The sequence below is a fragment of the Dendrobates tinctorius genome, unplaced genomic scaffold (genome assembly GCF_039654945.1).
Source record: "Dendrobates tinctorius isolate UK_male_01 unplaced genomic scaffold, ASM3965494v1 ptg000241l, whole genome shotgun sequence".
In the NCBI taxonomy this organism is placed as follows: Eukaryota; Metazoa; Chordata; class Amphibia; order Anura; family Dendrobatidae; genus Dendrobates; species Dendrobates tinctorius.
The window spans coordinates 107938-131088 of NW_027361908.1; the positions used below are offsets into that span (position 1 = coordinate 107938).

The following is a 23151-nucleotide window of genomic DNA, read 5'->3' on the forward strand; positions in this document are numbered from 1 at the left end:
TGCTTCACGGTTAAGACGATGTTCTTGAGGTTGTACTCATCTTTCTTCCTCCAAACACACCAAGTGGAGTTGATACCAAAAGGTTATTTTTTGGTCTCATCTGACCACATGACGTTCTCCCTTGCCTCCTCTGGATAATCCAGATTGTCATTGGTGGATCTCAAACTGGCCTTAACATGCTGGGGGACCTTGTGTGCTCTGCAGGATTTTCATCCATGATTGTGTAGTGTGTTACTAACAGTAATGTTTGAGACTGTGGTCCCAGCACTCTTCAGGTCATTGACCAGGTCCTGCCATGTAGTTCTGGGCTGACCTTTCTCAGACTCCGCCTTACTCCACAAGGCCAGAGCTGGTATGGAGCACCAGACCAAGGAAGATTGACAGTCATCTAGTGTTTCTTCTAATAATTGTGCAAACTACTGTTTCCTTCTCACCAAGCTGCTTGCCTTTTGTCCTGTAGCCCATCTCAGCCTTGTGCAGTTCTACACTTTAATCCCTGATGTCCTTAGACAGCTCTTTGGTCTTGGCCATAGTAGAAAAGTTGGAGTGTGATTGAGTGTGTGGACAGGTGTCTTTTATACAGGTAATGAGTGCAATTAATACAGGTAATGAGTGCAGAGTAAGAGGCCTTCTTAAAGAAAAACTAACAGGTCTGTGAGAGCCAGAATTCTTGCTGGTTGGTAGGTGATCAAATACTTATTTCATACAGTGACATGCAGTTTAATTATTTAAAAATCATATAATGTGATTTTCTGTGTTTTAATTGTTAGGTACACTTCAACCGTGAGAAACAGAATCTACGATAAAAATTACAGACCTCTCATTCTTTGTAGGTGGTAAAACTTGCAAAATCGGCAGTGGATCAAATACTTATTTTCCACACTATGTCATGGAACAAGGAGGGGTTAAAATATCAAGCTGAAGCATTTTTGACCTTTAAAAAAGAGTTGAAATAACATGTGGAAATGTTGCATAAAGTGGTTGTTCAAGATGAGAAAAATGTGGCTGTCAGAAACTCTGGAATACCTGTCAGTGGGTTGTCTTCTACTGAATTTCCATTCTATTGAAGATAATGACTGTAGACTATAAGAACACGCAACCTGCTTACAGGAGTAGTGATGACTTTGGAATAGGGAAGCCATGAGTTTCTAAACCTGTATGACCCACTTGACAAGCATTTTCCCTATGCTGCTCTGTGTTCTTACTCGAAGACTGATGTTTAAAGGGGATATCCAGGACTTTAAAAAAAAAAAAAGTATGTAGTTGCTAACAGAGGCAACTACATGCCTGTTGTACTTGGCTCCGGTCATTGACCACTCCTGCCAGAGATTCAGCTACTCCCTGTCAACACAGTAGTGTCATGTGGATATTGAGAGCTGTCTCTCTGCTGCCTAATTGGGGGAGGCTGGCAGTCAATCAGCATGACACCAGTAGTCCCACTCTGTCAACAGGAAGAGAAACTGCTGCTCTGTTGACGGCGTAGCTGAATCTCTAGCAGGATCAGTCAATGACCGGCGCCGGGTACAACAGAAAGTTGCCTCTTAGCAACTACCGTACATGCCACAAAATGACTGTTCAAACCAAATACAGGCACTTGGTTTCAACATCGAATATTTAAGTGCACCTTCCCACTTGCTAATTTCCCTCTATCTCCACCGTTCCCCATCTTCTTTGATAGACAGTTCTGGCTTGATAGAGCCAGAGAAGGGTGGTGATAGGGAACCATGCAGGTGTAAAGGTGTATTTAATTGTTTAACCTCATCATGATGCACCAAGCTCCTGTACTTGTCTTGAATACTCACTCTGTGCTGACAGTCCCTTTTTTAACAAGGCAGGAGTTGCTTGCTGAGACAGTTTCTCTGCATTCTATGTTATATACATGGCTGGGATGACACTTTGCTATATAAACTAATTTATTCTACCTTTACCTTAAACAGGCTACTGGAATGTCAGTCTTATGTAGCAATTCATTTTCATGGGATAAGTGCAAATAATTTTGTGTGTGTAGGAATTTGATAGTTTTATTTCTGACTATAAACTGTAGAGAGATGTAGTTAATTCCTAGGGTTTCAGGTAGATCATTGGTGGTTTAAATGAATGGTAATAAGGGAATACAGATTTTAATCTAGGGTGTAATCCGGCTTTCCCGTGCATCACAAATTACCAATCCACTACAACCTCCATTAAAATGAGATTTTCTTGTCACCAGGCTTCTCTGTAACCAACACAACTCCTTTAACTCCGGATAATACTATTATTTTTACTAGCTGTACGAGAGGTGTTCGTTAACGATTTCCCCTGAACCACTTCGTGTGGACTGAGAGCAATAAAACTTGGCACAGTTATTAGTCCTTCTCTACATAGGTGCCCCCTAGGGACCCACACTTCTCCCATCTCCTTAAGCAACTGTAAACACCTCACTTATAGAAGTCGACATGTTGCTCCAAAAGCCACATCGTGACTCCAGAAATCAGAGTCTCATCATCTGGAAAATGCTTGACCATCAAAAATAACTTCATTGTTGGAAAGAGGTGGAAGTCTGATGGTATGACGTCGGGTGAATAAGGGGGATGTGGTAGAATTTCAAAGCCACAGGCGCATGCGAATTGTGAACTGGTGCATTGTCTTGCAGAAGGAGGATACCTTTGGTCGGCATGCCATGTCTCTTAGTTTTGATGGCCTCTTGCAATTTCCACAGCAGTGAAGCATAGTTTGCCCCAAGTGATTATGGTACCTTTTGCTAGGAAATCCATCAATACTACTCCGTGCTGGTCGCAAAATACTGTGAGTATGACCTTGCCTGCCGAGGGTTGGGCATGTGCCGCCTTTGGAGGCGGTGAGTCATGATGCTTCCATTGCATCGACAGGACTTTAGTCTCAGGATCATAGTGATGGACCCAGCTTTCATCCTGTGTGATCAGTCTGTTGAAAAAGGCCTCCTGGTTTCCATGGCACATTGTCAATAGAACCTGAGAGCATTCTACTCGTTCCTACTTCTGGAAAGGTGTGAGCAGCCGAGGAACCCAGCGAGTGGATACCTTATGCATGTGAAGATGGTCTTGGATGATTTTGTCCACAGACCCATACTAATCTTGACATTTTGGTTTGGGTGGTGAATGGTTACCCGGTGGTTTTCCAAAATGGTGACCTCCACTTACTGGATGGTGTGTTCAGCAATAGCAGAGTGAGGTCGCCCTAGAATTGGAGCTGTTTGCACCAAAATTCGACCACATTTGAGTTGCCAGTTCTTGACTAGATCCTATGATGGGGAATCATCACCATAAACCTCTTTCATTTCATCGAACGTCTCCTTTGGAGTGCGTCCTTTCAAGTAAAGGAACTTGATGACTGCTCTGTATTCCATTGGGTCCGTTATCAAACCTCACACTTCAGCACATGTGAAATCAAGACCGTTATCCGTTCTGTGTGGCAAATTGGCACATTACCTATAGAGACTTATCATTAGACATGTGCAGTTTCAGCATCCTGGGATAGGTGGATCAGGGGAAATCTTAAATGAACGCCCCTCGTATTATTGCTAGTAATAATGGTAATATAGCTATAATAATGATGAATTGCAACATTTAGATTTTTTTTTTTTTTTTTTTTTAAAACACTAGTTACCAGGATCATGGCACTAATACACATTTCTGATACAACAGAACAACATTTATCAGTAAAGTATTTCGTAGCTGTGATTTAATAAGTCCATAACCACAAATATACTGATAATTAGCAATAAACTCTGTACTGTAATATATAGTTGAATAATGTCAATACTAAGGGTATTTAAAAAAAAAGTTGCATTTTCTCCTACACATCCAACATCTGGTTATTGACGTTTTTACTTTTAATAAAATCAGGAAATAAAGCTATAGTATATAAAAGCTGAAATTACGGGAAAAATTGTTTACCTTAACTTTAATTACAAAATGAACTCAAGTTTTTCATGGAAAATAAAAATATTATTGTTAATGTTGTTGGTGGTTTTCTGTGTGCATGTACATCAAAATAATCATTACATTGTTCTCGTAATTAAAATTCTGGACTGTCCGTGAAAATAAAATTGACATGTCAATGATTTTGATAACAGAAGTTTGTGCATTTTTAATTATCAATATTTTATAGTTCAGTCAGTGGTGCTGATAAGTTTTAAATCTTTATAATGAAGCTATTAAAACATATCATCTTTGTCATAGAAATCAAAATCCATAAGTCAACTACAGAAGGAGAAAGAGCTTAAAAAAAAGTTGATTGTAAGTAGAATCACATGTTAAACATAGGGAAAGAGAGGAAATTATGTGTAGGGAAGAGGTGAGAAAACCTCCTAAAACACCAAGTGAAGCTAGGATCCTCTGGTGTGGACAGGTAATTACGGTAACTCTGGTATATTTGCTGGGAATGGGAAGTCTGATAAGCTGCCATAATGAAAGACCCTCCCCTAGACTTCGTATCCAAGGGTTAGTATTGATCAGATATTGATGGGACACACATTTTCAACTTCAGGACTAATAGGGGAGTTTAGTTTTTCTTAAGGCTGGGGTCACACTTGCAAGAAACTCGCACGAGTCTCGTGTCTCAATACTCGGCACTCGGACCGGAGCGCTCAGCTGCATAGAAATACATGTAGCCACACACTCCGGTCCCGAGTGTCGGCGGCAGTGCTGGGTATTGAGACGCGAGACTCGTGCGAGTTTCTCGCAAGTGTGACCCTGGCCTAACTGTGAGACATGCCAATCAGCACCAAGTCAATAGTGACAAGATAGCTGACCACAGCCCTGCCAAGTTTGCTATCTATGAAAAGGTAAAATCCCGATGGAAAAAATGACTGCAGTATGTCTGCGACCCTTCAGAGCAAAGATTTCAAATGTTGGGAATATCATAATTTTCTGAAACTGAAGTTACATCCCATGACCAGCTGTGTTACGAGTCATCAAAGGGAAGTGTGTGGGTGTAACTTAGGTGGTGATAAAAAGACAAATTATGATGTGTTCAGTGCTGGAAGATACATCGCCGTGTAGGCTTGATCCACGTTTTCACACATTTATTACGAGAGCTCCCACCCCCCATAAATCTGAAGCCATTGCAGTAATGTCAGGTTTAATTTTTTTTTTTAGCCTTTTATGTAAATCCTACAAATAACCCACGGAGTTAAAGTAAAAAATGGGGTATATCAAATCTAAATACTTTATTCCAAAATTATCAACATACACTAATGTACAGACAAGAGACAAGGTACATCCAGAGCTCATGCACGAGGAACAACATCCACTGGAATCACAGAAGGGGTTAATTAGCAAAACAAATCAAAAAATAAGCACCTCACACATATAGCACAAAATGCACTCCTAATGAAGAGAAAACTCCCTCCATAAATACTATATAACACACAAGTGTATTCAAAGCATAGGGGCACCAGACTGTGCAATAGTATTAACAGGGGTCCTCAATACATAGAGAGTATAGAAAACACAAGCGTGTTTAAAGTATAAAGGAATAACCCATAACAGAATGCTAATCTTACCCAGGTAGCTATCAGTGTGTGTCTGGAATGCAGCCCCGATGCGCGTTTCGCGTGGGCTTCCTCGGGGGGCTGTGAAAGGTGTTAGTCCTGATTGGGGTTGGATTTTATACCAACGTTTTTTGATTTGCTTTTGATTTGTTGTTTTTTGGTACTGATGTTTATCTGCAATATTTTGTCTATTTCTTTTTTTGAGATTGATGTTAATATTGAATGTGATTTTATATTATAAATATTATGTTGAGAAATTTGATGATATGTATATATTTTGTATTTGACTAAAGTGGGCAGTGCCTTGTGAGTGATTGGTGTGTATGTGCCACCACACTATATAAGGCTGCCATTTTATGTAATGTACATGCTTGACAATGCAATGGTTGAAACATTGCATCATGGCAGAATAAAGTCTTCTTGATTCTTTCATCACCTGGATGGGATGCTGTTCCTTTTTTGTACTGAACTTTTTACTCTCCAATTGGGCCATTGGACTGGAACGTGCACCCCTACATTGAAGTGCTGTCGGCTGTTATTTATTTCTATTGGAGTATTGGGAGAATATCATATGGTCTGATGAAACCAAAGTAGAACTCTTTGGTAGAAACAAAATTTGTCGTTTGGAGGAGACCGAATGCTGAGTTGCACCCAAAAAAACACCATACCTACTGGGAAGCATGGTGGTGGCAACATCATGCTTTGGGGCTGTTTCTCTGCAAAGGGACCAGAACGACTGATCTGTGTACATGAAAGAATAAATGGGGTCATGTATCGTGAAATTTTGAGTGCAAAGCTCCTTCCATCAGCAAGGGCATTGAAGATGAAATGTGGATGGGTCTTTCAGCATGATAATGATCCCAAACACATCGCCAGGGCAACGAAGGAGTGGCTTCGTAAGACGCATATGAAGGTCCTGGAGTGGCCTAGTCTGTTATGAATGGGTCACCGAGGAGAAAAAAAAACAAGCTAAGTCACAGAAAAACAGAGAGGTTGGTAACTATGCAGATTGCAGATCCCTGATCTTACCACACAACTAGCAGTAGCCGTGGAGCGTGCCTACGATGTTCCTAGACGCCTCGTCACGGCCGGAGGACGAAATAAGCCTAAAGCAAGAAAAGGGAAAACTAACTGCCCCAGAGCAGACCCCAAAGGAATAGATAGCCCCTGCACATGTATTGACGGTGAAGCAAGATGAAGGCACAAACACAGGCAGGAAAATAGGCTGAGCAAATGATGGGGCCCAAACTAACTAGACAGGAAAGGAAAGACACTGTCTGCAACCTGCAAAAAACCCTACAAAAGTCATGCCCAACCCTTCTGATAGCAAAATTAACCCTGAAGTCACTAGACTTCTCCCACTATATCAGCACTCTGAAATATTCTGAGACAGAGCAAAAAGAGACCGAACTAGTAAGGGACAAAAAGCCAATTGGCAAAATACTGATAAATAAGAGTGGAAAATCAGCACAGCCCCCAGCAGGGGCTGGCTGACCACACCAAAAAACTGAATAGACCAACAAAATTAAGTGTGAACATTAGCAGAAAAACTTAGCTTTAGATGACTGGAACAGAGCTGAAAACCAAGAGCTGACAAGCCAGAAGGAATCACCAGCAACTGAATAGGGTGTCGGCTGTCTTAAATCCAATCTGAGACTCCTGAGATCCAATTGTCATCCTCATTCTCAGGTGGCAGATCTCCATCGATCAAATCAGCCTCTCTACCTCCTGTTACCACCAGAGGGAGTCTGGAAGGAGAACTCACAACTGGTGAACCAGAGAATGAACTCACAACACTAGTCAGTCTCCAGCTCCCAACCCCATAGAAAACCTTTGAAGGGATTTGAAAGTCCGTGTTGCCCAGCGACAGGCCCAAAACATCACTACACTAGAGATCTGCAAGGAGGAATGGGCCAACATACCACCAACAGTGTGTGCCAACCTTGTGAAGACTTACAGAAAACGTTTGACCTCTGTCATTGCCAACCAAGGATAACAAAATATTGAGATGAACTTTTAATAATGACCAAATACTTATTTTCTCTGTCACCCATGACAGCACCACAGAGAGAGGGGATACGCCCTACAGGGACAGGAACCTACAGATAAAAGGGCGGTACCTCTCCTCCGCCCCCAGTTGGGTTCCTGTCCCTGACTGGTGACCTATGGTTGCAGTACCTGAGCAACGAAGAGGAAGATCCGGGGCCAACCTGTCCGAATCCTGGCAGCGGGGAGGTCCCTGTCATGGCAGGTGTGGTGCCCGAAGCCACCACCGCTGGGACCGATGCGTCTGCAGGGGGAGGACAGAGCCGCCACTCTGGATAGGAAGCTGGAGCTGCCAGGGACCCGGGGTCAGATGCACGCATGTTGCGGCGCCGAGACAGCGGTGGACCAAGATGGCCGCTGCCCCGGAAATAAGACTCCTTCCGGGTCCCTTGAGTCAGCGCATGCGCAGGGGGCGCTCCCTGGTAACAAGGTGCAGGATGGGAGGAAGTGATGTCACACGCCAAGAAATTTAAAAATCGGCAATTGAAAATGCTCCTGGCTGGAAGCGTCCTATGCATAATGGAGGATAGCGACCAGCAGAAGCAGCATCACCACCGGCAGAAGGACCGGGACAGGCGAGACACCCGTTCCAGTAGTCACTCCACGCAGCACAGCAGATTAGCTGCAAGGAGCAAGTCACCATTCTTGGATCATCCTATACAGGATCCGATTCCACCTCCCGAACCGGTACCTGCGACCTCATCCATTGGTGAGTGATCTTCGAGAATGTTCACCATTGTAATAGGCTTGTTTTTCCTTATTAGGGAAAGAAGAAGGGAAAAGGAAGAACAAGGCTTGTCCCACTTGTAACAGAGCCTTACCAGAATCATGGGATAAGAAGCTTTGTGAATCTTGTATACAAGAGGTGCTCTGCGAGGAAACCCCGGATTTCGCCTCTGATTTTACAGCCGTAATTATATCAGAGGTTCAGAGTGCCCTTACATCTCTAAAACAGGGGGATAAAATTAAAAAGGTCACCTTAGTAGGGTCCCAATCAGATCCCTCTACATCTGGGGAAGTTAACTCCGATACATCGGACTCTTTCTCGTCATCCTCAGACGAGGTAGACACGCTAGTGAAAGCTGTAAGATCTACCATTGGGGTATCGGACCCTTGTCTTGATACCCTTGTCCTGAGATCAGTTCAGGACATAATGTTCGGGGGACTAGGCCAAAAAAGGAAACGCAGGGTGTTCCCGCTAAATGAAAATGTACAGCGCCTGATCAAAAAGTGGGAGAAGCCGGACAGGAAAAACTCCACGGTCCCGTCCCTTAAAAGGAAATATCCCTTCAACAAGGAGGTCTACACCTTGGGACAAAGCCCCGAAACTTGCCATGGCCAAAGCCTCAAAAAAGTTTGCCCTCTCCTTCGAGGACATGGGTACAATTAAGGACCCATTAGATAAAAAAAGCTGACACCTTCAGGGTAGCCTTGGAATCAGCAGGGGGAAACCTTAGGACGGCCATAGCGGCAACATGTACCTCAAGATCCCTAATGGTATGGGTGGAACAACTCGAGAAACAACTGAGGGAGGGTGCACCTAGAGATAAGATTCTAGAATCTATCCCAGTGATAAGGGGAGCCGCAGCCTTCTTAGTGGACTCATCAGCTGACTCAGTCCGCTTAACATCTAAAGCGGCAGCTCGGAGAGCATTATGGCTCAAATGCTGGCCAGGGGACTTACAAACCAAAATTAAATTATGCTCAATCCCATGAGGAGAAATTTTTTTATTCGGAGAGACACTGGATGATCTCCTCCAGAAGGCGGGGGATAAGAAAAAGGGCTTTCCGAACCTAGGGCCTGTGGCGTTTAAGCGGTCCTTTTGGAACAAAGTTTTTCGTAAAAGGCCATCAAGGGAGCAGAACAGATGGGATGAGGGGAGAAAGAGGGATAGAGGGTTCCTCTTCGGCAGTTCTTCCCAGGACAAAAAATCCTCACAGTTCGCCCAGGGTGGGGGGTGGGGGGGAGATTAACTCTCTTCCTTCCGGCCTGGGGGAAGATCTCGCACAGCCCTTGGATATTAAGACTAATCGAGTCAGGCCTGAGGATAGACTTTCTCTCTCTCCCACCTCAAAAATATGTGGTAACCCCACTAAGATCCTCTACGCAAGAACAGAGGTGCTGAATCTAGTAATAAAAGCAGTACTTCAGGAGGTTCCCCCTCAAGAGAAGGGCAAAGGGTTTTACTCCCCGCTATTTCTAGTGTCCAAACAGGATGGCACATGAAACAATTATAAATTTATGAAAACTAAATGGATATGTCAAAAATTCAAAATGGAATCAATCAAATCCACCATCAAAATCCTGTTTTCGAACTGCTTCATGACGGTTTTAGATCTCAGCAATGCGTACTATCACGTCCCCATTCACAAAGACTGCCAAAAGTACCTCAGACTAGGTCTCCATACAGAGTGAGATAAGGGAATTTCAATACAGAGCCCTGCCGTTCGGAATATCTATAGTCCCACTCGTGTTCACAAAACTAGTAGCAGAGATGATGGCTGAACTAAGGGGGCAGGACATCCTAATAATCCCATATTTGGACGATTTCTTAATAGCAAGCGACTCTGCCCAAAACTGTAAAAAACAAAGGGACAGAGTGATGGACACTCTACAGAACCTCGGCTGGCTTCTAAATCTGAAAAAAATCAATGCTGGAGCCCAGCATTGTGCAGGAGTTCATAGGGCTCATGTTGGACTCAAGCAAGAATGCCACCTCCCAAGCCACAAAAAAGAAAAAATTGCTCAGATAGTGGCAAGAGCCATACAAAACTCCTCCATGACTCTAAGGAAAGCAATGTCGCTACTGGGGTCTCTTTCCGCCTGCTTACCGGTGGTCCAGTGGGCGCAACTAGATACAAGGGATCTCTAATGGGATATATTAGCAAACCAGTTGGCATTAAGCGGTCACTTAGAGGGTCACATAACCCTAGATTTCAGAACTATTCATTCCCTAGTCTGGTGGAGAAATACCGACAATCTATCCAAGTGGATCCCCTGGGTAACAGTCCCATGGGATGGGGAGCACACATGGACAGTAGGGTCGCTCAGGGGGAATGGAGGGGTCAGGAACTAAAAGCCTCCTCAAACCAGAAGAACTTTGGGCAGTAGATTACGCACTATCATGCTTCCTACCTTCGCTACGGAGTCACCACGTCCACATATTTTCGGACAATCAAGTGACAGTGGCCTACATAAACTATCAGGAGGGAACCAGATCCCGAGCCCTAATGGGCACCTCCAAAATCCTCAGCCTGGCAGAGGGAAACCTGCTATCCCTCCGCATTACACATTTGGGGAACAGAGAAACAAAAAGGAGACTTTCTGAGCCGCACTCAGTTAAGACAGGGCGAGTGGGTCCTAAAGCAGTCCAATTTTCGGCAGATTGTAAAGATGTGGGGAACCCCGGACATAGATCTGTTCGCCGATTTCAAAAACAAAAAGGTGGAAGCATTCTGTTCTCTAGACCCCAGGGGGAATCCTCGGGCCCTGGACGCCTTTATGCTCCCATGGATTTAGAACCTGACTTATGCCTTTCCCTCGATCATCCTCATTCCTGCTGTCATAAGGAAAGTCAGAGAGGACAAAACGAGAATGATATTAATAGCCCTTTCTGGCCAAAAAGAACTTGGTTCTCCTGGCGGAGAATGCTGTCGATCACCGGCCCTTGGATCCTACCTGATCTCCCAGACCTACTATCTCAGGGACCGGTGTCAAACCCTCGGGCAGTGAACCTCCATTGAACAGCATGGAATTTGAAAGGGCACTGCTGAGGGGAAGGGGGTTTTTGGAGAACCTAATTACTACACTACTAAAAAGTAGAATACCAGTCACGACAAAAGCTTAAGAGAAAACTTGGAAAAAATTCCAGTCCACCTCCGGGGTAAGAGTCCAGGATGGGATCCCGGTCACTAAAATTCTCGAATTTTTACAGAAGGGCCTAGAACAGGGGTTAGCAGTCAATGCATTAAAGGTACAGGTAGCAGCTAAGGGTGCGAAGTCACCAGAAACGCGTTGAGAACGCAAGCCTTTTTTTTCTGTGCTGGCCTTTTAACCTCACCATTGTATGGACTAAATGAATAAAAGGATTTATATGTTTTCACTACATCGTGGAGCTGGACATTCCTTTCTTCACTAACAGGTTCCCCATTCGAGCCTACTGAATCAGCCCCTCTAAAAATCTTATCGTTAAAAACTGTTCTACTGGTAGCACTAACATCGGCCTGTAGAGTGAGTGATATTCAGCTTTATCTGCAGTACGACCATTAACAAAAAATTTTGGAAGATAGAGTCATCCTGAAGCCTGACCCTGCCTCCTTACCTAAAGTAGCATCGCATTTCCATAGGTCCCAAGAAGTAGTCGTTCCTTCCTTCTGCCCAAATCCTAAGAATAGAGAAGAGAGGTTTCACACTCTAGATGTGAAAAGATGCCTAGTTCAATACTTAGTGGCAACCAAGGGGTGTTGGAAGGAAGGTTCTTTCTTTGTGTGTTTCCAGGGGCCCAGTAAGGAACTCAAAGCATCCAAGACCCTGGCAAGGTGGATAAGGAATGCGATTGCCCATGCTTATTCTTCCAGCGAGAATACCATCCGGAAGGGTGGAGAGCCCATTCCACAAGAGCAATGGCGACCTCATGGGCTGAGAGATCTTCAACCTTTTTTAGACATTATCGGTTAGATTTAGCCTCTACGTCTGACTTGACCTTCAGAAGGGTCCTTCAGGCTGTGGTCCCTCCCTAACCTACCAGTCTCTGTAATTCTCTCCGTGGTGCTGTCATGGGTGAGAGAGAAAAATGTAGTTACTTACCGATAACGGTATTTCTCAGAGCCCATGACAGCACCCGCTTAATTACCCCCATCACATGTGCGGTGAGCACGTTTTACTGTTCGTAGAGTGTTTTCATATAGGGACGGTGTTCCTTGATAATAAGCAATATTATGTTATATATTTCTGTTGTTTAATAGTGATGAGCGAGTATACTCGTTGCTCGGGTGGTCTCCGAGTATTTTGGCGTTCTCGGAGATTGTTTTCATCGCCTCAGCTGCATGATTTGCGACTGCTAGACAGCTTGAATACATGTGTGGAATGCCTGTTTGTTAGGGAATTCCTACATGTATTCAGCCTGTCTACAAGTCGCCAATCATGCAGCTGAGATGACGAAATCTAAATCTCCGAGCACGCCAAAATACTTTGAGACCACCCGAGCATGCTCGGGGACATCCTAGCAACAATGCTACTCGCTCATCACTATTGTTTAACTCCTTCACTACCAAGGGTGGTTTGCACGTTAACCCCCGGGCCAATTTTTACAATTCTGACCACTGTCCTTTTATGAGGCCATAACTCTGGAACGCTTCCATGGATCCCGGTGATTCTGACATTGTTTTCTCGTGACATATTGTACTTCATGTTAGTGGTAAAATTTCATTCATATAACTTTGCGTTTATTTGTGAAAAAAATGGATATTTGGCGAAAATTTTGAAAATTTCGCTATTTTCCAACTTTGAATTTTTAGGCCCTTAAATCACAGAGATATGGCACACAAAAAAACTTAATAAGTAACATTTCCCACATGTTTACTTTACATCAGCACAATTTTGGAACCAAAATTTTTTTTTCTTAGGAAGTTATAAGGGTTAAAAGTTGACCAGCGATTTCTCATATTTGCAACACCATTTTATTTTTACGGACCACATCACATTTGAAGTCACTTTGAAGGGTCTATATGATAGAAAATACCCAAAAGTGACACCATTCTAAAAACTGCACCCCTTAAGGTGCTCAAATCCACATTCAAGGAGTTTATTAACCCTTCAGGTGCTTCACAGGAATTTTTTTGAATATTTAAAAAGAAAATGAACATTTAACTTTTTTTCACAAAAAAAATACTTCAGGTTCAATTTTTTTTATTTTACCAAGGGTAACAGGAGAAATTGGACTGCAAAAGTTATTGTGCAATTTGTCCTGAGTACGCTGATACCTGATATGTGGGGGGAACCACTGTTTCGGCGCATGGCAGTGCTCAGAAGGGAAGGAGCGCCGTTTGACTTTTACAATGCAAAATTGGCTGGAATTCAGATTGGACACCATGTCACGTTTGGAGAGCCCTTGATGTACCTAAACAGTGGAAACCCCCCACAAGTGACCCCATTTTGGAAACTAGACCCCCCAAGGAACTTATCTAGATATGTGGTGAGAACTTTGAACCCACAAGGGCTTCACAGAAGTTTATAACGTACAGCCGTACAATTAAAAAATCATTTTTTCCACAAAATGATCTTTTCACCCCCAATTTTTATTTTCCCAAGGGTAACAGGACCCTAAAAGTTATTGTGCAATTTGTCCTGAGTACACTGATACCCCATGTGTGGGTGTAAACGACTATTTGGGCGCATGGCAGAGCTCGGAAGGGAAGCAGCGCCATTTTACTTTTTTGGCTGGAATTGAGATCGGACACCAAGTCGCATTTGGAAAGCCCCTGATGTACCAAAACAGTGGAATCCCCCCACAAATGACACCATTTTGGAAACTAGACCCCCCCAAGGAACTTATCTAGATGTGTGGTGAGAACTTTGAACCCCCAAGTGCTTCACAGAAGTTTATAACGCCCAGGCGTGAAAATAAAAAAATCATTTTTTTCCACAAAAATGATATTTTTGCCCCCAATTTTTTATTTTCCTAAGGGCAACAGGAGAAATAGGACCCCAAAAGTTGTTTTGAAAATTGTCCTGAGTAGGCCGATACCCCATATGAGGGGGTAAAACACTGTTTGGGTGCAAGGCAGAGCTTGGAAGGGAAGGAGCACCATTTGACTTTTTCAACGCAGAATTGGCTGGAATTGAGATCAGACGCCATGTTGCGTTTGGAGAGCACCTGATGTGCGCAAATAGTGGAAACCCCCAATTCTAACTCCAACCCTAACCCCAACACACCCCTAACCCTAGCCCTAACCCTAATGGGAAAATGGAAATAAATACATTTTCTTTTAATTTTATTATTTTTTCCCTAACTACGGGGGTGATAATGGGGGGTTTCATTTACTATTTATGGCGGTTTTTATGTTTGGCAGCTGTCACACGCTAAAAGACGCTTTTTATTGTAAAAATAGTTTTTGCATCACCACATATTGAGAGCTATAATTTTTCCATATTTTGACCCACCGAGTCATGTGAGGTCTTATTTTTTGCGGGACGAGTTGACGTTTTTATTGGTACCATGTTCGGGCATGTGACTTTTTTTATCGCTTTTTTTATTTCGTTTTTTGGGACGCAGAATTTGCAAAAACCAGCGTTTCATGAATTTCTTTTGGGGGGTGCGTTTACGTCGTTCCGCGTGCGATAAAATTGATAAAGCTGTTTTCTTCTTCGGGTCAGTACGGTTACAGCGATGCCTCATTTGTCGTTTTTTATGTTTTGGCGCTTTTATGCGATGAAAACAATTTTATATAAAAAATAATTATTTTTGCATCGCTTTATTCTGCGAGCTATAACTTTTTTATTTTTTCGCTGATGATGCTATATGATGGCTCGTTTTTTGCGGGACAAGATGACGTTTTCAGCGGTACCATGGATATTTATATCCGTCTTTTTGATCGCGCGTTATTGCACTTTTTGTTCAGCAGTATGATAATAAATCATTATTTTTTGCTTCATTTTTTATTTTTATTTTTTAAGGGGTTCGCTTAAGGGGTTAACTAATGGGACAGTTTTATAGGGCGGGTCGTTACGGACGCGGCGATACCAAATGTGTACTTTTGTTTTTATTTCCAAAAAATGAATTTATTGGGGAATATTTTTATTTTTTTTAATTTATTTAGCGATTTTTTTTTTTTTTAAATTATTTTTACACTCTTTTTTTTACTTTATTACAATGTCCCAGGGGGGACATAACTGTCATGTGACAGATCGCTGATCTGTCACATCACAGATCGCTGTGACAGATCAGCGATCTGTCACAGGCACTGCTGCAGGCTTCCTCATGCCTGCGCTCTGCGGGCAGTGAGGAAGCCCGCTTCCTGCAGGCCCCCGGAGGTCCCCGCCGCCATATTGGATCCGGGGACCTGCAGGAAAGGAGCCCCCCCCGCAGCAGCGCTGCTCATTGCGCTGCCGTGGGGGGCTCAGGGAAGCACGGAGGGAGCCGAATCAGACAATGTGATTTTCTGGATTTGTTTTCTCATTTTGACTCTCATAGTTGTGGTCTACCTATGAAGTCAATTACAGGCCTCTCTCATCTTTAAGTGGGAGATCTTGCATAATTGGTGGCTGACTAAATACTTTTTTTCCCCACTGTAGGTCTGAACTCTCACTGGGCCATTCAAACTCAAAAACATGTTTGAAGCAGCCGCTGATTGGCTGCAGGGATGGCGTGACATAATATCATGCGATCCCTGGGACAGTCAGTGCTGACACTGCTGGAACTGCTCCAGAACCAGAGTTCAAATAAATCACAGAAGCCAAAGTAATAGCTAAAAAAAAGTAAATACTGCCAATCGCATAGCTAGATAACCAGCAAAATATTGGGTAACACGACCCACAAAATCTCTCACTTCAAACAGGTGTAAGCGATAGAGAAAATAATAAAACATAACGTTAAATGAAAATATTTAAAAAGCTACTCTTATAGACAAAAAGTGACAGTGCATATTTTAAAATTACACTCCTTGACCAACAGTACTGTGAACTAACCACAAGGATATCTATATAAATTATTCAATAGATCTCTTTGCTCAATAGTACATACACCTGATCCTCGTTCCAAATACCACTAAGGGTGTGTGCACACGTTGCGGAATGCTCTGCGGACTTGTCTGCGCGGATTACCCTGCGATTTTGCCCTGCGGTTAATCATCTCTACAATGGAGCAGATGGCAAACCGCAGCGGAATCCGCAGAAAGAATTGACGTAATTTCTTTCTGCGGATTGAAAACCGCGTGGAAAAATCCGCACCGTCTGCACAGCGGTTTTCGTTTTCCATAGGTTATAATGCTACTGTACACCGCAGCAGTTCTGCTGCGGTTCCACAGGGCCAAAACCGCTGCGGATCCGCAGCGTGTGCACACACCCTAAGGCTGAGTGCTGACGTACTTTTTGGCCCTGCGGATTTTTCCGCGCAGAATGGAAGAAATCCGCAGGTCAAATGACCTGCATTTTTCCTGCGGATTTCTTCCATTTTTCATGCGGTTTTTGTGCGGTTTTCCATCGCGGTTTTCCCCCTGCGGATTTGGTGACAGGGGAGATGGAAAACCGCACAAAAGAAGTAACATGCTGCGGATTTTGTACCGCGTGGAAAAATCCGCAGCGTCTGCACAGCGTTTTTTTTTTACATTGATTTTAAGGCTACTGTACATCACAATGCAGAAATGCAACGTTTCTGCACGGTAAAATCCGCTGCGGAACCGCTGCAAATCTGCATCGTGTGCACACAGCCTAAGACTGAATTCATATAAATGACAAGCTGTGATAAAAAATACAAGCATAGGGAATTAGACATAGTCCTCGACTCCTTAGGGACCAAAACGATCACAGTTAATGTGTGGACATATATAATAGGTGAGAAAAAAAATACAATTCTATAAGAAAGGAACAATCTCACCCATAGATAGAGATGGAGTCAGCTGTCATTTTCTCAATCCAATACAGGGAAAATCCATGGAAGGGAGTGGAGCATACTCTTCCTATTAAGCCCTGTAAAGGCTACCGTGCCCCAAAGCCCCCAAGACGCCCGCCCTTACAAGGGCAGTCCACATCTGACCTTTAAAAGTAAGTAGCTCTACTTGTCCCTGTGCATCTCGACGTGTTTCGTCACTCCTGTGACTCTTCAGGGGACCCATCAGCACATTACGGGCACATAAATGTTAAAGGGAAATTCACTCCCTAGCATATCTTGTTCAAATGATCGCGCTCAAAACAGGTGTTTTTATAGAGCTTTCTTAATTGGCCAGAAAAAACACACGATAGAAATGTCCAGTCAGAATAACTCACCCATACACATTAATATGCCGCCTTTTCATCATGGCCGCTAAACTTCCGGGGCATAAAACCAGAACTAGCCTTTGGAACGCATGATGAATAATCATAGGTGATTATCTGCTATACCTGGCATACAGCAGGTTAAGTGCATAGTGCAAAAAAGTCCCCGTCCCCAAAGTCACGTACTGCTTTCTCAACAGGGACTTTTTTGCACTATGCACTTAACCTGCTGTATGCCAGGTATAGCAGATAATCACCTATAGGGTGGACATTTATGTCCATACTGTGCTCTCATTGTCTTTTCAGTAATTTGCTTTACCCAAAATTGTTCCTGGGGGTATTTGGAATCTGTATTAGCTCACCTCCTTGTCTGCTATTTATGAGGCTGTGTTCACACGTTGCGTTTTTACCGCGGATTTACCAAAAAAATCCGCTCTAAAAACGCCTAAAAGAAGCTTCCAATTCATTTTAATGCATTTTGCACTTTTTGTGCATATTGATGCGTTTTTTACCGCGAAAAAAATGCTTCGCGGTAAACGCAGCATGCTCATTAATTTTGCGGTACAGTCCGCATTTCTGGCTATTTTCTATGTGTCTGGGGACTCTCCGGAAAAAATCACGGCAAAAACGTGAGAAAAAAATGCGCGTTTTCTGTGAAGTCCGTTTTTTATGCAAAAATTTTCTGCATACGTTTGCACATAGCCTAAGGCTACGTTCACACGTAGCGGAACTCTCGCTGAAATTACCGCGAGAATTCCGAATTCCATTCCGCGGGAAAATTGCATTTTAAATTCCCGCGATTTTCCCGCAGAAAAACTAGCATTTTGCAAGCGTTATTAGCTTGCAGAATTGCTAGCTTTTTCCAAGCGATCTGTAGCATCGCTTGGAGAACTGATTGTTTGACTAGTGTGACCAACTTGTCATAGTGTTTGACGAGTGTGACCAACTTTTTACTATTGAGGCTGCCTATGCGGCATCAATAGTAAAAGATACAATGTAAAAAATACAAAAATATATTGTTATTCTTACCTACCGGCGTCCCGCGCAGCCTTCCCGCCTCTCTCCACGCTCCCGATCCCAGTAATCCTTTGCGAGAATTATCGCGATGACGTCCGTTCTCGCAGGATCGCGACGTCTCGCGAATGACCGAGAACGGACGTCATCGCTCGCAAAGGATTACTGGGAGCGTGGAGAGAGGCGGGAAGGCTGTGCGGGATGTCGGAAGGTGAGAAAAACAATATTTTTTATTTTAAATTCTATTTTTTTACAGGGATCTGGTACCCAAAGCCCGGAGGACAGTCTCCTCTCCTCCGGACTGTGGGTACCATCAGCAAATGTTCTGCTTACTTTTCGCATGGTGTGCACAGCCACATGCGGAAAGTAAGCAGAACAATGCATTCCTATGGGTGCGGGATCGCTGCGATTCCGCTAAATTAATGAGCATGCTGCATTTTTTACCGCGAAGCGATTCCGCCGCAGTAAAAGCCGCAGCATTAGCACAGCATTGCGGAATCCCATAGGAATGCATGAGATGCTTATTTTTCGCGTTTTCGCAGCAAAATCGTGCGGTTAAAACCGCCGCGAAAACGTGAAAATAACGCCACGTGTGAACATAGCCTGAGTGTTTGTAATTTTTGGGTGTATTTGTTTCAAGAAATATTGTTGATTATACTTAGAAGTCAGCACTCCTTTTGTTTTTCGTTTCTCCTGAACCAAAGTTGTATTAGTTTACTAGGGGCAAATATAGAGATTGAGTAGTGGTTAACCCCTTTAACATTGGCATGAACAGGACAAGCTCTGTAGTTAATTTTTAATCAGTGAAAACCACTGATGAAATTGATGGCAAACTGAAATGCTGAGTGAAATTGGATAAAAAACATTGATGACACTTACTGTTATTTTCCATTTGTAAAAAAAAACAAAAACCCACTGAAGTCAAACAGGCCTTGTCTTGTGTTTTCCTCCTGACAAACTGCCATATAAAGGGTCTCGCTCAGGATATCTTAACACAATTTCTTGAATATTAGATCCAATTCTGCTCCAAAATCCCAGTAAAAAAAAAAAAACTTGAATAAGTGCACATGACACCTCTTTCACACAAGTTGGGCAAATCTGGGGTTTCCAAGGGAAAGATGCTTTAGGTCAGCATTTTTTGTCCTGAAGCATCTTTTTTGTGGTTTCGTCAGCACTTGTTAATGTTTTTTACTGCCAGTTTTTTTTTTTACTATTTTTTTCATCCACTTTTGAATCATTTTTGTATTGGCATTTCATAGTAGTTTACTTTATCCAACAATGAAGAACCAGTTAGCTGGAAAAATGAAAACGCTCAAAAAGATGTGTGTGCTTTGAGCTTTCTCCTTGACTTGTATTACAAGTATAGAGCTGCTTCTGAATAGACTATGCCTGAAGAATGATGGTCTGCTCACTTCTTTTAGCCTTAAGTTTATAATGGAAAAAAATTTATGGACTTAAGCCCCCGTTACACACTGCGATATCGCTAGCAATATCACTGTAAAGTCACCGATTTTGTGACGTTGCAGCGATATTGCTAGCGATATAGCTGCATGTGATACTTACCTCCGACCGGCTCCCCCGCTGATCGCGTGAGAAGCTCCTGGACCATTCCTCGTTGGCCACTTCCTGCTGGGCTTCCTGTGGCGCCGACGAGCGACGCGTGGACGTGGGCGGGAGGACGCAGGATCGCCGCGTCTGACAGGTAAGTAGCGATCCCCGTCCCCTGCTATGTCACTGGTGAGATCTGCCTGTGTGGCAGCTCACTAGCGACCACCTAGCGATGCACTAGCGATCCTGACCGCGTCATATCGCTGGTCGGGATCCCTGGTGCATCGCTAGGTGTAACGGTACCCTTAGGTGCGCTGCTGAACAAATATCGATTCCAGATTAGATAAAAGGATTAACCTTTTATTTTCCAACGCGTTTCAAAGCAGACAGCACTTCTTCCTCAGGGGATGACATATATGAATAAATAGAGCCGTCTCAGGTTATATACATACACAGTTTGAAAATTGGCGCCAATAGTCACATGCACTGGAGCAAAGGTCAAAGTTCAAACGAGTAAAAATCAGGAAATTTCATAATAACAATTCTCTAGTAAATAAAATCACTATTTCTTTTAATTGTTTTACAGATAAGAAGTTTAAAAACAAGAAAAGTATATTTAAAATTTTTTTTTGATATGTCTAAAAACGAACTCTTGCTAAAAGAAGAGAACAGAAAAAAGTTCAGCGCTCACACCACCATACCAGACAGGAAAAAAAGGGGATGGAATTGGACAATTATATGATAAGAAAAAAGAAGAAAAATTATATATTTATTCTTGTATAGAAAATGTGTATATATATATTAAAAAATATGTATTTATTAAAAAATGAAATGTATTTATTAAAAAGAAAATACCTCTTTATAATAAAAAATGCATCTTTATAATAAAAAATGCAAATGTAGCTCTTTTAGCCACCATTTTTACATAGAAATGAATATGTTCATTGGAACAAGATTAGAAGACATTGAACGGACTGCCCGGCGGTCTTCCCGACCAGACATTCCAGCTTCATGTAATTCTATGCAGCTCTCTTGCACTCTGGTAGGGAGAGCCGCCAACTAGTTCATGCACTGAGTTCCAATCTCACCCTAATACTGTTAAAATAAGTGTCCTATTGATTTCAATAGCAAACAATCCTACAGTGCATAAGTATTCTATACTTGTTTCTCTGGATGGAAAAAAGGCAACATGTTAATTCTTTAGGCATCTAACTTGGAAACACCTGAATCAAAAGGTCTTAGTTACTTAACGGTAACTGTATTTTTCAAAGCCCATTCCAGGTCCATGAGAGAGGATCCGCCCTTCAGGGACAGGAAACATACAGATACAAAAGGGCGGCACCTCTCCCATACATCAGTTGGATTACAGAGTTTGAGAGGACCATCATGATTAATGGCAAAACTATGTACAATACTCTAATGGTTAAACATTTCACACACGTGAATACTTACAAGAGGAAGAAGTGCACACCCACACGTGAAGGGAGGTAATCTAAGGGTGCTGTCATGGGCTCCGAAAAATACAGTTACCGGTAAGTAATTAAGACTTTATTCGGTCTCCCATGACAGCACCACAAGAGAATTACAGAGAGGTAATAACTGCTTTATGAAGGGACTACAGCCTGCAGCACCCTTATACTGAAGGTGAGATCTGAAGAAGCACCCATATCCAACCTATAATGATTCTAAAAGGTGGAAGGAGAAGACCAAGTAGCTGCCTTACATATCTGGTTGATAGAGACTTCTGACCTCTCTGCCCATGAGGCTGCAATGGATCGAGTGGAATGCGCCATCAGCCTCTCCGGTGCTGGCCTGCCACTCAATGTATACGCTAGAGAAATAGCCTCCCTAATCTACCAAGCTAAAGTGCTCTGACACTCTAAGACCTTTCCTGGCGCCTTGAAAGGAAACAATCAAGGCATTGTCCTTCTTCCTAGAATCGGTGGCCGACAGGTACTCTAGCAGGCATCTCCTAACATCTAAAGTGTGGAGCTTCCTCTTTTTCTGGTTAGTAGGATTGGGAAGGAAAGAAGGAAGAACTATCCCCTGCGACCTGTGAAATCTGGAGGCTACCTTGGGCAAGGAAGCAGGATCCGGCCTAAGCACCACCCTGTCATCCAGGAACTGTGTATATGGAGGGAGTCTAGAAAAAGCCTGGATATCACTCACCCTCCGCGCTGATCTTAATGCGACTAAGAAGGCTACCTTGAGGGAGAGTACTTTCGCCAAGGCAGATGTAAAGGGCTCAAAAGGGGCTTCCGTCATGACCGTATGTGCTAAGTTCAAGTCCCATGGCATAAACCTTTCTCTATGTATGGGTCTAGACCTGCCTGCTGCTTTAAAAAACCTGGCGACCCAGTAGTTATTAGCGATGTCGCAGCTAAATAAGGCCCCCAGGGCTGATACCTGCACCTTAAGAGTACTGGTGGAAAGACCCATGTCCAGACCCTTCTGAAGAAACTTCAGGATTTCACCTATTGGCACCCCTCCCCAGCTCTAAATTCTGTGGTAGCTAGAAATTTCTTCCAGGTACTAGCATAGATACTAGTTGTAATTACCTTCCTACTTTTGAGAACAGTAGCTATCAAATTGGGGGAGAATCCTCTATCACTCAGTAACGCCCTTTCAAATTCCATGCTGTCAGGTGGAGTCCCACCACTTGTGGATGGCAGACTGGACCCTGGGAGAGGAGATCCGGAAGTTCCGGCAGCACCCATGGGTCAGAAACCGACACGGTCTTTAGCCATGAAAATCATGCCCTTTTGGGCCAAAAGGGGGCAATCACTATAACTCTTGCCCTGTCTTCCCTGATTTTCCTCACCACTAGAGGCAACAGATAAGAGGGGAAAAGCGTAGGTCAGGTTGCAGTCACACTTCATCAGGAAGGCATCCACCACCATAGGACTCTCTGGGGTCCAGAAAACAGAATTATTTAACTTTCCTGTTTCTCCTGGTGGTGAAGAGGTCCACATCCGGCCGACCCCACAATCTGGTGTGAGATGGCACCTTTCAGCAACCATTCTCCCTGCTTTAGCAGGTTGCGGCTCAAAAAGTCTGCCCT

The 23151-nt window shown here is 43.3% G+C and overlaps 1 protein-coding gene across 4 annotated transcripts in view; it reads left to right on the forward strand.

Annotated features, from left to right (window-relative positions):
• DEPDC4 (DEP domain containing 4) overlaps nt 1–20992 on the forward strand; it is a 67229-nt gene extending 46237 nt beyond the window's left edge. For 2 of the 4 annotated variants that reach the window (XM_073556873.1, XM_073556874.1), the window contains exon 10: nt 20677–20814. Coding sequence is in view for 2 of the 4 variants with exons in the window: in XM_073556875.1 (XP_073412976.1) it covers nt 20677–20832 (156 nt within the window). In the remaining 2 variants the exon portion in view is untranslated. Of the gene's footprint in view, nt 1–20676 lie in introns of all 4 variants that reach the window. The other 2 variants (XM_073556875.1, XM_073556876.1) reach the window with 2 other exon arrangements.
• Nucleotides 20993–23151: the final 2159 nt, after the last annotated feature.